The sequence below is a fragment of the Cricetulus griseus genome, assembly GCF_003668045.3.
Source record: "Cricetulus griseus strain 17A/GY chromosome 1 unlocalized genomic scaffold, alternate assembly CriGri-PICRH-1.0 chr1_0, whole genome shotgun sequence".
Lineage (NCBI taxonomy): Eukaryota > Metazoa > Chordata > Mammalia > Rodentia > Cricetidae > Cricetulus > Cricetulus griseus.
The window spans coordinates 217993273-218006444 of record NW_023276806.1 but is presented as its reverse complement, the minus strand read 5'-3'; the positions used below and the strand labels follow the sequence as shown (position 1 = coordinate 218006444).

General features: G+C 39.4%; 1 protein-coding gene across 1 annotated transcript in view; it reads left to right on the top strand.

The window, feature by feature from the left end:
• The first annotated feature begins 3588 nt into the window (after positions 1-3588).
• Sdhaf3 (succinate dehydrogenase complex assembly factor 3) overlaps positions 3589-13172 on the top strand; it is a 39395-nt gene continuing 29811 nt past the window's right edge. Inside the window, exon 1 of the mRNA XM_027389893.2 lies at positions 3589-3806. Coding sequence (XP_027245694.1) covers positions 3633-3806 — 174 coding nt within the window. The 5' untranslated portion in view covers positions 3589-3632. The remainder of the gene's footprint in view (positions 3807-13172) is intronic.

Genomic DNA, 13172 nt, shown 5'->3' with positions numbered 1-13172 from the left:
TGTAAATATTTCAAAATGTCACTTACAGACTTAGAGTCTTTCCATCCAGCTACAATTGCATGTCCTTCTCTTTGCTATTATTTATGTAATGTTTCAGAGATTGAGGAATATACTAAAAAGACCATTGCCTAACTTATTTTCATAGAACAGATTTTTTTTCAAGACTGGGTTCCTCTGTGTGGTCCTGGCCATTCTGGAACTCTTTATGTAGACCAGGCTGGCCTCAAACCTGGAGATCCACCTGCATGGGCCTCTCAAGTGTTGGGATTAAAGGTGTGCACCACCACCACCCAGCTCATAGAACAGAGTTTTCATGAATTTATTTGTTTCTTTCATTCTTTGAACTTCATGCTTAACTTGAATTTTATTTATTTCCTCATCATTGTCCTTACATAACTAGAAATATTAAGATACCAAGCCAAGTAAAAGTATCTAAGAATTTGCTCCTTTATATATCTAACACCTCAGTGTGGTGATAAACAATGTTCAAGGTAGGGATGAGGAATATTTCTGGTATTGACTGAGATGACTATAAGGAGTCACTGTGATTAGACAAGCCTTACTCATCTCTCTGGTCATTGAGTTCATGAAAACTATTTAGTGAAAGATTTAGCTGCCACTAGCCAAACATCTGTAATCTCAGTTCTTTATGAGGCAGAGGCAGATGTTCAAGGCCAGACTGGTTGACGGCCTGGCTAGGGCAATTTAGTGAAACCTTGTTTAAGACATTTTTAAAATGGAGAAGAAATGTAGTTCAGTGGAAGAGTACTTGCTTAGTAGGAGGCCCTAAATTCAATCCTTAGTACAGTAAATGAAGCCTGCTACGGACTTCTTGTGTTTGAGTGTTTGCTGTGTGTGTGTGTGTGTGTGTGTGTGTGTGTGTGTGTGTGTGTGTGTGTGTGTGTGTGTGTGTGCACGCCAGGGGCTCATGGAGGCCGGGAGAGAGAGAGTTGGGTCCCCTGGAACTGCAGTTACAGATGTGGGTTCTCTGCAGGAGCAGCAAGTGCTCTTAACTGCTGAGCCATCTCTCCAGCCCTGGAACATGTTTTTAATATTATCTGATAGTAAGACTTCTTCGACATTCAAATATAAAGGTTGGAGTGTGGCATAAAGTATCACTGCAGCATGCCCAGTGAGATGTTCTCTTTATGTTGTTTTTTTTTCCAGGTGTTTTTTTCTTTGTTCACCATCTCTATCTTTTTAGCCAACACTCCTCTCTGCTTGTCAAACACCATTTCTACCTGCTCCTTTCAGCTCCTCTTGTGTGGGAGATGATATGTACAAACTCTGACTGTTTCCATGACCTTCCAATTCTAATTTTCCTCTTGCGGTCAAAATAAAGTGTACTAGTCTGGATTAACAGCCAGGGAATCAGTTCAAATGTCATTTCCCATTCATGGAATCTTTGACCACAAGAGGACAGCTCAGGTGAATGGTCAGAGAAACAGAAAGTGTCATCCTCAAAATAGTGCAGTCTCACTCACTGTGAAAAAGAGTTCATCAGTCACTACACCCATTCTTACTGCTTGGTTTCCTTTCTTAAGGTCTAACTATACCATCATGTCTTAGAACAGTGGTTCTCAACCTGTGTGTAGAGAAACCCATAGGGATTGAATGTCAGATACCTTGCACATCACATATTTACATTGCAACTCATAACAGTAGAAAAATTACAGTTAGGGAGTGGCAATGGAATAATTTTATGGTCATGGATCACCACATGAGGAACTGTATGTAGTAAAGGGTCATGGCATTAGGAGGGCTGAGAACCTGTCTTGGAGTCTTTCTGGCCATCACCTCCATATCTGATCATTGATTTGCCAGTGTTTTATGGAACTTTTCTGTTCCCTTTAGGCCCAATCAACTCTTTTATTAGTTCATTGGCAGAAAAATTTTGCACATTTTTATACAGAGCTTTGGCTCTGAAAGGAGTATTTATTATACCCATAGTTTAACCTGAAGGGAAACCAGAAAAAAGTAAACTAGAATAAGAAAATAACTTTCAATTTACAGGGATATTAACAGATGGAATATGGTTAGAAAATTTTCCTGAAATAAAATAACTACACTGCTCTTCAATCCTCACCATCAATGTGGTCTGGTACAATACCAAATTAAATCCATTAAAAATATCCTGAATTCTTGCAGACAAATATTTTTCTTAAAATTAAGTTAAAGGAAAAACTCTATTCAAGGCAATAAATATTGGAGTACTTCCTATTTGTGAGGCACCATAGAGAGCTCTGGAAATGGGCAAAATCTCTGAGGTTATTTATTGTCCTTTTGGATTTCATAGTTGTTACAAGGACAGAAATCCAGTGTCTGTAAAAGAACTACACTTGTGTTTTACTTACATGAAAACCCTGAGAGGCTCAATATCATTAAAAAACCTCATGTATCAATGCAACAGATATTTACTGTGTGCTTATTAATATATATATATATATATATATATATATATATATATATGGGAAACACCCCTCCTGAAAGATTCCTTCCTTGAGTATTCTAGTGAGAAACAAACAAGTAACTAAGTAAATTTGGTGTAGTAAATATTATGGAGAAAAAGAAAAAAAAAACAGGAGTAGCATGAGAGTTTTGGCTTGGTTATGTTAACAGTTTTAAACAAGGCTGTTAGGAGGGGTCTGATTTGCAGGGTTCTCAAACTGAGCTGAGCAAGGAAAATGGGTTGTTTTTTAAGAGGATACATATGAGAGACGCTTGCAAGCAAATGTTTGTCAAGTGCAAAGGCCTTCGATTGGGAGTGTGCCTGGCCTTCCTAAAACAGAGGAACGACATTATCTAATTTACACCTAGGTAGATCATAACAGAAGTTCAAAATTGCCAGAGGCAGGAACACAGATAAGGAAGCTATCCAGTGGGAAGAGATGATTATGGTACAGGGTATGTTGGAAATGATGTTTGACTTCTGCGTGATTTTGGTGGTGGAGCCATTAGGATTTGCTGGAGAATTAAAAACGTAATGGGAATAAAAAATAAGAATAAGGAGTTATTGGCTCTGGAAAAGCTCCATTTTTCTTGTCATCTCCACATCTAGATTCCTGAGTTCCACCTCACATTATTTAATAAGAATCCCATGGCTGTGGCCTTGGAAAAATACACTTAAAACACCTCACGTGATTCTTCCACAGTCTACTTGACCTGGACTAACAAAGCCTACCAGCTAGTGTTAATGACCCGGGAGAAGTTATGCTTGCAGGACACAGGGCAGCTCTGTGCGAAGAAGCTACAAACGGTTTGGATTAACCCAGGAGTACTTTTTGGAGGAGACTGGTTTTGATGAAGCGTTCTCGAATCTTTAATAAGAAGGCACTGACGAAGAGAAACGGAAACGACGATGATTATCTCTGAAAGGTAACATCTCGTTCACTCAAGACTTACATAGCAGCGTCTCTCTAGGGAACCAAGAAATGGCAGAGACGCCTCCTCTCTAGCAGAGAGAGGCAGGGCACTTTTCTGTCGGCAGCAAAATTAGGGCTTCCGGAAGGACGGGATTCGACGACGGACCAAACCGGATGAAGGTCGGGCGCCCTTTGCCTCCGCCCTTCCCAGTGGGGCGGGGACGCGCCGACCTTCTGCGCAGGCGCAGCAGGGCGAGCAGGCGCGGCGCGATGCCGGGGCGGCACGTTTCGCGAGTCCGCTCCTTGTACAAGCGCATCTTGCAGCTGCACCGGGCTCTGCCCCCGGACCTCAAAGCCCTGGGTGACCAGTACGTGAAGGACGAGTTCAGGAGACATAAAACTGTTGGCTCTGGCGAGGCCCAGCGTTTCTTGCAAGAATGGGAGGCAAGTGGTGCCCCCTCCCGCCCCCTGGGCACCCCAGGCTTCTGGGGTGCTCAGTGGTGTTCGGCTCAGGAGCTCCTTCCTGGCTGCTCCCCGTGGCTCGTGCGCGGCCACACAGGGCGTTTGAGTGAAACAGCCTGGTCGAGCGGCGCTTCGCCCAGTTCCGTCCTGAGCCCCTCGGCTTCTGCAGCCCCCCCTCCCCCCGCTCGAGCACCTTAAGCTTCCCCGGTGTTCAGATCAACTTAGTGAGAGTCTGAGGTTGCCGGGTGTTGGAGAGATGAGGGTGGGGTGCCTCAGAATTTACTCCATCACCCACTGCCAAGTCCTCCAGGTTCGCTGGGCTGTTGTCCCTTTGTGCAGCCCGTGTAATTAACAGTATTCCATTACTTAGCTTCCAGAGTTAAGGAATTTGTTTCGATCATCTGTTAATTTTAACTTTAGGACCTTACTAAGTTTTCCACTTGATAGATCAGTTAGGTAACATGCAAAGACTTAAGCCAAGTGAAAGTTGTTTCTTCTTCTTCTTCTTCTTCTTCTTCTTCTTCTTCTTCTTCTTCTTCTTCTTCTTCCTCCTCCTCCTCCTCCTCCTCCTCCTCCTCTCCTCCTCCTCTCCTCCTCCTCCTCTCCTCCTCCTCCTCCTCCTCCTCCTCCTCCTCCTCCTCCTCCTCCTCCTCACTTAAGCCATGTGAAATTTGTTTTCTTTCTTTTCTCCTCCTCCTCTCCCTCCTCCTCCCGGGATTTCTCTGTGTGACTGCCCTTGTCCTGGAACTCACTTTGTAGACTTGGCTGGACTCGAGTTCACCTGCCTTTGCCTCTCAGAACACTGGGATTAAAGGCGTGCACTACCACCGTGGGGCTGAAAGTTATTTTCTTTAGGCTCTCAAATCCTGGTAAATTTTTAACATACACTGCGCTGTTGGATAATTCTTAAAGAGATGCAGGCATTTGGTTTCAGTTGTTAGACTTTTTGCTTTTCTTTCTTATTGTGTATTTTATTTTTAATTACATTATTTGTGTGTATGGGGGATACATACGTAGGATAACCTAAAGGACTCTGTTCTCTTCTTCCACCACATGGGTCCTGGGGACCAAAAGTCAGGTTGTGTGGCCCAGAGGCAGGGTGCCTTTCTCACTGAGTCATCTCTGCTGCCCAATAATCTTTTAAGAATGAAAGGGGGGGAAAAAAAAAGAGGATTTCATGGTGCTGAGAGTCTTGCAGGACTTCCTCCCGCCTTGTAAATATCAGAAGGCTAAAGAAATTCCGGAGCACAGTGCTTCTCGGTATTTTAAAGAAACTGCTATGATAAAATAGTTTTCGTATGATACAGGCTGAAGAGAAGAGTGATGTTTACCTCTAAAACAAAGGTTATGCTAGGGTAATCATTTTTATTGAATGCTATAATTCTTGATTGTAAATCATTGACATTTTAAAGGGAGTTTAAACTATCTTTAAAGTCTTAGTTTATTAGATGTAATTTGGTTGCCTGAAGCTGGGGAGGTTTAATCTTTTTAAATGCAAAGCACTTTCTATAATCGTGTAATTGATCTTGGAGTCAGAGAAAAAAAACTAGATTTAAATTCAGACCTCTACATTTACTAAATGTCTCATCAGTTAATTTTTCTAGTCTTACAGTGTTATCTGCAAAATAACAGTATTTACAATAAGCATCTCAGAGCTTGCTTGTTTGTATATTATTTTATTTTGTTTGCTTGAGACAGGGTTTCTGTGTGTGTAGCCCTTGGTTGGCCTGGAACTTTCTCTATAGACCAGGCTAGCCAGGAACTTGGAGATCCCTCTGCCTCTGCCTCTGCCTCTGCCTCTGCCTCCTGAATTTTGGGATTAAAGGCATACAAGTAGCACCATGCCCAGCTAAAGCTAGAATATTTAAAAAGTACTTTGTATATTGTTGATTACATTGAAGCCGTGATATATTAAGGTGTTTATAAAGTCGTAACCGTTGAGTTACTTTGAAGCCAGACAGGAAGACTATGTTGGTGCTGAGAAGAAAGGAGTCTACTTTGAGAAGTCCTAAGTTTAAGAATTTGGAATGTTTAAGGGAAATGTAGGAAAGGGTAGAACTTAGAATAAGTAGACAAAAAGCTGAAGCAAAGGGTACAAGATAACTGGGCAAATGTGTTGATCATCATAGGAGGCTTGATAGCAGCAATTTCACTTTTTAAAAAAATATTTTAAAGTAATTTAGACTTACAGAAGAGAGGAGGTAGAGTTCACAAAAATCCACCACTCTTCTTCTCCTTGTGATAACGTATAACCAGGGAATTTTCAACTTGTAGGAAGTAACATTGCTGGGGAACTCTTAACTACAGGCTGTATTCACACTGTGCCACTACTTTCAAGAATATCCCTACTCTGAGTTTCAGGAGCAGGACTGGATTCCACTGGTCTTTTAGGCATTTTTTTCCCCCTCTTTAATCTTCTGGAGCTTGTCAACAGCTGTTCAGTGTTCCCTTATTTTGACATGTACCTTTCTGTTATTTAGATGTATCTATTTGGGTTTATTTGATGTTTACTCATGATTAGATACATGTTGTGCATTCTTGAAAGATTATTATGAGGTCAGTTGTCCTCAGCATATCAGGCAAAGGGTGTAAGTCATGATAAATGTGCTGATAGTTTGGTTAAGGTGATACCTGTCTGGTGTTTTTACTGTTAAGTCAGAGCTGTGGTTTAGGGACAGTTTATCCATCAGGGAAGTCCATAATGTGGGGACAGCTTGTCCCCAGTATGACTTGTTGGGAGTGAGTGGAAAGGCTAAGAGGTGGCACTCCAGTGTGAGGCCATAAACTCATTGGGCATCACTGATGGGAGAGATTTGATGCAGTTTCAGAAATCTTGGAAATTCCTGTTATTGCTGGTTGTTCTGTATAAAAAAATAATAAAATAAAAGCAAAAAACCGCAGCCTGAGCTCAATGTGGTGATGGGTGCTTGTAATCCTGTCTACCTAGGGCCAAGGACAAGAGAGTTAAGGCTAGCCCATGTCATTTAGCAAGACCTCATCTCAAAATGAGACCACAAGAGGCTGGGGTGTGGTTCACTGGTAGAGTATGTACCTAGTATGTGCCAAGTCTTGAGTTCAGTCTCCAGTTCCTCCCTCCTCCCTCTTCTATACCTCATCCCTGAATCTTCCATACTTCCTGCCTAGCCATGGATGGATGTATGATCATTCCCTCTTACATACACTCCTACCATGATGTAGTCAAAAGACTTCCAGCATGCCAAGAAGTTGCTAGTGCCATGGTCTTGGAACTCTACTCTGTGAGTTAAGTAAATGTCTTCATATGCAACTCAGGATCAGTATTTTTCCTTTGGAAATTACTAAATATTTTGGGCCAAAAATCTGAGGCTACATAAGTAGCCTGTTTCTCCTTAAACTTTGCCTAATTCAGCACTCATAGCTATATACTCTGGCTGTGTTCCCGTGTTAATTTTCTGTTCCCAGTATTCCTTCTGAATGCATTACTTGAAATGTTTTCATAGAGAAGAAATGGCAACCATAAACTGCTTCATAAAAATCATTAAGAAAAACAAGTTGAATTCACATTCTTATATAATCCTTTATGTTTTAAAATTCAGTGTAGAATTTGAGATTTTGGAGATTGCATATTATATATACCACTTACTAGTCTGTTGTTTCAGAACCATGACTAGTATCATGCTAGTGATTTCATTATTTTATATTAAATCTGTGAAGTTCTATTTAAATCACGGAAACAAATGGCTTGCCAACTCCATGCTCTAATAATACTATAAAATCAATATATGCCATACTGATCATTACTTCCAAAGCACTTTTACTTTGTAAGAATTGTTTTTTTAAAATTTATTTAATACCCTTAGCTTTACAAAAGTCCCTGTACATACTGTTAAGAACCAGTGTAGGAAAACTTATGATAATAAACAATAAATAAATGGGGGCTGGGGAGATGGCTTACTGGCTAAGAACTCTTACCACTCTTGCAGAGTACCCAGACTTGGTTCCCAGCATTCACATGATCAAAGGCACCAGACACACATGTGGTACACAGACATACATACAGGCAAACACTTACATACAGAAAATCAAAATAGATCTCTTTTAAAAAAAGAACAAGATATTATTATTTTTTGTTCCTTAATTCATCTCTTCTTTGGGGACATTTGTATTATTTAGTCTGTTCGGTGTCTTGTGAATTTTGGTAATGTGTCCATACTTTTGAGTAAAACAAGAAGTTGAGTAGAACTCTTCACATGTCTAGGTATGGTTGACCGGGGAATTGCATTTTGGATTACAGAGTTTTGGTGAACTTCATTTCTGTTGGCTTTCCACTCTATATTCAGTTTCCAGTGTGATGCTTGAGTTCAGGTGGCTATGGTATCTTGACTTTTTTAAAGCTGCCTCCTCCTCTGCTTGGGCCCTGAGGCTTCCTCTGCCTCTCTACCACCCCACCTGCCTCTGTCTTCCAGTTCCCTGAAATGTCTTAACTGAGTGAGTTTGTTTTTGTTCTTAGCGACTATGGATTTTCTTTAAAACATTTTCTTCCTGCCAGTTCATTGTCGTTTTGGAAAATAGAAGAGGTAAGAAATAAGATCCTGTCATTTAAACGGAAGACAGTATGGCTTAAGGAAGTAAATAACTTAATTATGAAAATCTTGTGTTTTCACCTCATAAAAGCATACTTGGAAAATTTATATTTTGGAATATTTGGATTTGGAAAATTTATATTTTCAAGAACTTTTAAGCTTTTGTAGTATAAAATGATTACAGTTTTTTTCTTTGACTTCTTGTTTGTCAGGTACAATTTCCTTTCTGGCATCTGACAAGGTCGGCTTCTGTATGGAAGGTTTGTTTCTTCTATTCAGGAGACATGCACCTGCTGCTGTATAAATTGTTTAACACAACCCTCTGTGTTGAATATAAAGGCAGTTGTATACTTGGTAGTCTAATGTGATTTTTGAAAACAGTCTCTAGAGGGATGAAACTTCAGTGGACTAGACCTGTGATATCTGCAACAAGGAGATTGGGGCACGTGGTGGACGTCTGTCATTTTTGTCTGACTAGCATTCACTTTCCATTCTTTTCACAAAAAATGATCTCTGGAGAATCATTTGTTCTCCATTCTAAATTACTGTGTTTTGGTTTAAATTCAAGTCACATCTTCCAAATATTTTTGATAAATATTATTTCTAGGGATTTCTCTGCAACCGTCAGGACACAGAGGATCACATCCCGGTGGGATGTCAAGTCTGGAGAGAGGATACAACTCCACATTATATAACTTGACATATACAGAAGACTATTCCTGAGATAGGAAATTGTCTATTTGATTTTTCACTCTTTCTTGAGGGGAATGGCAACTTAATAATCACTACTTTATTTTCTCTACATTTGACATAATATCTCATAATTAATATTTAAATAGTTTAATAATTTCTATTTGTTTTTATTGTGAGTTGCTTTTGCCTCACATTTGCATTTTAATGATGTATTTTCAGTCATGAAATGAAAGTGGAAATTGCTGGTATATAAATATTAAACTGTCATATTGACAAGGTACATATTTATTTTCTGTGTAAATGTTTAAAAAATTTCTTTAGGCCTCTGTTGTCTCAGTAGAAAAAAACAATATATTTTGCCCTTGAAATTAATGGCAAAGCAGAAAGTGCTTTTTCTTCTTATCCAATTGTATCATGAGATGTGTTAATCTGTTTAATTAAATAGTGTAATCTAGTCCATATTCTCCACAGGCAGTCTTGTGTGTTTTTTTTTTTCCCCTTTGGTCATCTCTGTTAACAAATTTAACGAAAAATTCCATAATTTGAGTTTTAAAATGTTTAAAAGGCAAATGGAAAATAGTTGAAGTTAATATAATATGTGGTTGATGGGAATCACAAAAAAGGAAAAAATGTGGTTGATGGCACTAATATATAAAAAACCTTATTTAACTTGGTAAAAAACACTAACAGTTTAAATGTGTAAAAGATGGGCTGGTGTTAGTGGTGCATGCTTTTAATCTCGGCTCTCAGGATCTCTGTGAGTTCAGGACCAGCCTGGTCCACCTGAGTGAGTTCCGGGACTGCCAGGGCTACAGAGAGAAACCCTGTCTGGAAAAACAAAACAAAGATGTGCAAAGGAGAGTCTAACAGACCTTTTTTGATTTACATATGAATAATGCAAATTGATATATTGCTTGGATATAGTACAAGCAAGATGTTGAAAGCAGTGTAGCTGCCCAACAGTAGAAAAGAATTCTAACATAGGAATAAAGATTTCTTGCCTTTTTCTTCTGCTTTTGTAGGCTAATCTAGGAGTTTTCATATTTTTGTATAAATATTGATGCCAGCTACATAGTTCTGATTTCTTACTGAATTTTAGAAATGAAATGGAACTCTAAATATATGCAGCTTCAAACTCCAGTGTTTTACTCTTTATCCATCAGCATTTAGAATGTATACATGTAGCTAAATATTCCATGGTTTTCCAATAACTTAATTTGCTAAAAATTAAGTTACTACCTAATAGTTGTATTGTATTTAGTTTTTTACTTTTTAAAAAATTTTGTAGGATAACAGTGGTTGGGGGATTCATTAATATTTGTTTTGTCTTGTGAAAATGTGTTAATGTGCTCCCTTTGTGTCTTAGAAACTGGTACTAGGCTTAAGGAAGAGACTTGAGGTGGGCAGCTGTCACCCCTGTCATTACAAGGCCCAGTAATGATCTTGTGTTCTGGAGTGGACTTTACCAAGATGCTCAAAGATGCCGAATTAACTCATGTTAATTAAGCTTATACAATAATGAAATATAAACTGAAATGTCAGTTGGCTCTTTCCACTGGAGACTAGTGAAGAACATGTCCTTTTCTAGAAATCAGAATATTTGACTTGATTTCCAGGGGACCCTTTCTCAGTTGTATCTCAGAAGAAAGAATTACTTTAGATTATCTAAAGGATAATAAGGAGTCTACAGCTGACATTACAAAATATCCCTTTGATATCTGGGATGGTACCTGTTACCTGTAATCAAATACATTGTTTGCTGGAAACAAAATTGACCATTCACATTAAACGTAGTAAATAAAGACTTCATGTTCAATTATGTCAAAATTGACTGCCAGATCTAAGGCTTTTGTTGTTGTTGTTGTTGTTGTTGGCATTGTTTTAGGATTTCTTTGACTTTAAACTTGCAAAGAAGGGATTGTGGACCTCTACTAACCTTCCTGGGAGATTGGATTCATGTCTACATGGTTGCCTAGTGAACATGACAGTAAAATAAGGGAAGTGGGGTGGGCAGAAGAATGTTTTTATCAGGCCTCATTGCATCTGCAGTAGCAAAGGGTCCTGCGGCTTCCTTTCTTGTTTTTACCTAGACAGTGCTGGACTCAAACTAATGTTTTCTCTCAATCCTGTGTTTTAATGTACCCACTTTTGCTTGACATTATTGCTGTATCTGTTAATAGATTAAGCGGATTAAAGCAACCTCCTAGGCCTCAGAGACATCAGCTTATTCTCCTTGTGTGCAGATTTAATTAGCCCATTTCCCAAGGGGGGATTGAATTTTCCTTGTTTACAATTTTTTGCTCCTAATTCATTATTACTGAGGCATGTCTAAAGGGAAAGGTATTTTTTTTTTAAGTTCTAAAACACTGAAGTGTTAATGCTTTATTTAAATTGGTTTAAAAAATGCTAGACATTTGAGGCCTTTGATGCTGTGACCCTTCACTTTGCCGCCCATGAACAGGTCTGTAGTTTGCTTAAAAACTATCCCACACAATAAAAGAAGTGCATATACTTTGTTAAGTATAAGTGTATACTCCCTTTGTGTACAATACTCAGAGCGGTGGAGGATGGCATAGCTAGCACATACTTCCAGAAACAGCTACAGTGGTTACACGAGTAACAAGAGTACTTTTCTAGCTTCAGACCATGGAGTTTGAACTGTGAACTCTCTAAAAGACATCTTGTTTAGTGACTCATGTAAAACACAGCCTAGGGAGTTTGTTGTATCACTTACTCATTTGGCAAGCTGCAAATACACATAGCAATTGGGAACTTCAGAACTTGTAGCCAGCAGCAACAGTTACCATTGCTTTACCTGAAGATATATACAGTGCATTGGGAACTTCAGAACTTGTGCAGTAACAGTGGTTAGTGCTGTTTTAAAGGGGCTTTGTGCTGGTCTTCAATGCCTTTGGAAGGCTAACAGAAAGCGATCCAAGGCCAGAATTACTATGAAATGTTTGGAAAGATGTACATCTTTGACTGTGGTCAAGGTGTTGATCAGATCTGGTACATTTTATGCAAATTGCTGGTTTCTAGAGCACTTCCAGAAACAGCAGTGTGATCATACTTTAATTATGTTTTAAGGTCAGCAGAAACACTTTATCTAAGGGCTTATTTTGTAGACTTACGTGGAAACAGGTAATTCAGTTCTGTTTCTTTATAATTACTTCCTCAGACCTTTCTTCTTGTCATTCTTTTGGTTTTTGTCATCATGGTTTTCAGGCTACTATAGCCATCCTTTTTGATGAATCCTTGTCGTCGTCGTCGTCGTCGTCGTCGTCATCGTCATCATCATCATCTATGCTTTCAGCAGCTGTCCTTGTCATCCTTTCTTTCAACTTCACCTCTTCATTATTATAAGGCTGCTTTTCCCTGTCATTCGTATTGCTAGCTTTTTGGTCTATATTGGAGATGCCAGAGATAATGGATCTGTTCTTAGGATGACACTCTGAAACAGGAAGAAGTGAAGAGTGGTGAGTTGGGCTCCTCAGGATCCTTCTTCTTGTTTCTGTTTAGCTGGTGGCCCCAAATACTTCATTTCTAGATTATCAAATTTGGATTGTTTTTCTAGGCATAGCCATTGTGGTGGTTTGAGTATATAGGGCTCTATAGACTCAATGTATTTGAATGCTTGGCCCATAGGAAGTGGTACTATTAGGAGGTGTGGCCTTGTTTCACTAGGTGTTGCCTTGTTGGAGGAAGTGTGTCACTGTGGAGGTGGGCTTTGAGGTCACATGTGTGCTTAAGCCACGCCCAGTGTTACAATTCACTCGCTACTTCCTGTGGACTAAGATGCAGAACTTTCAGCTCCTTCTCCAGCACAATGCCTGCCTGCATGCTGCCATGTTTCCTGCCATGATGATAATGGACTAAGCATCTGAAACTGTAAGCCAGCGCCTGTGAAATATTTTCCTGTATATGAGTTGCCATGGTCATAGTATCTCTAAATGGTAATAGAAACCCTAACTAAGACAAGTTAATGTCTTGTGGGGTATTTGTTATGATAGGCCTGACCATGTTTTGGGGACTTTGGGTTAGGAAAACAATGGAATGCTTTAAGTGCTGCTTAATGGGCCATACTAGTAGAAAC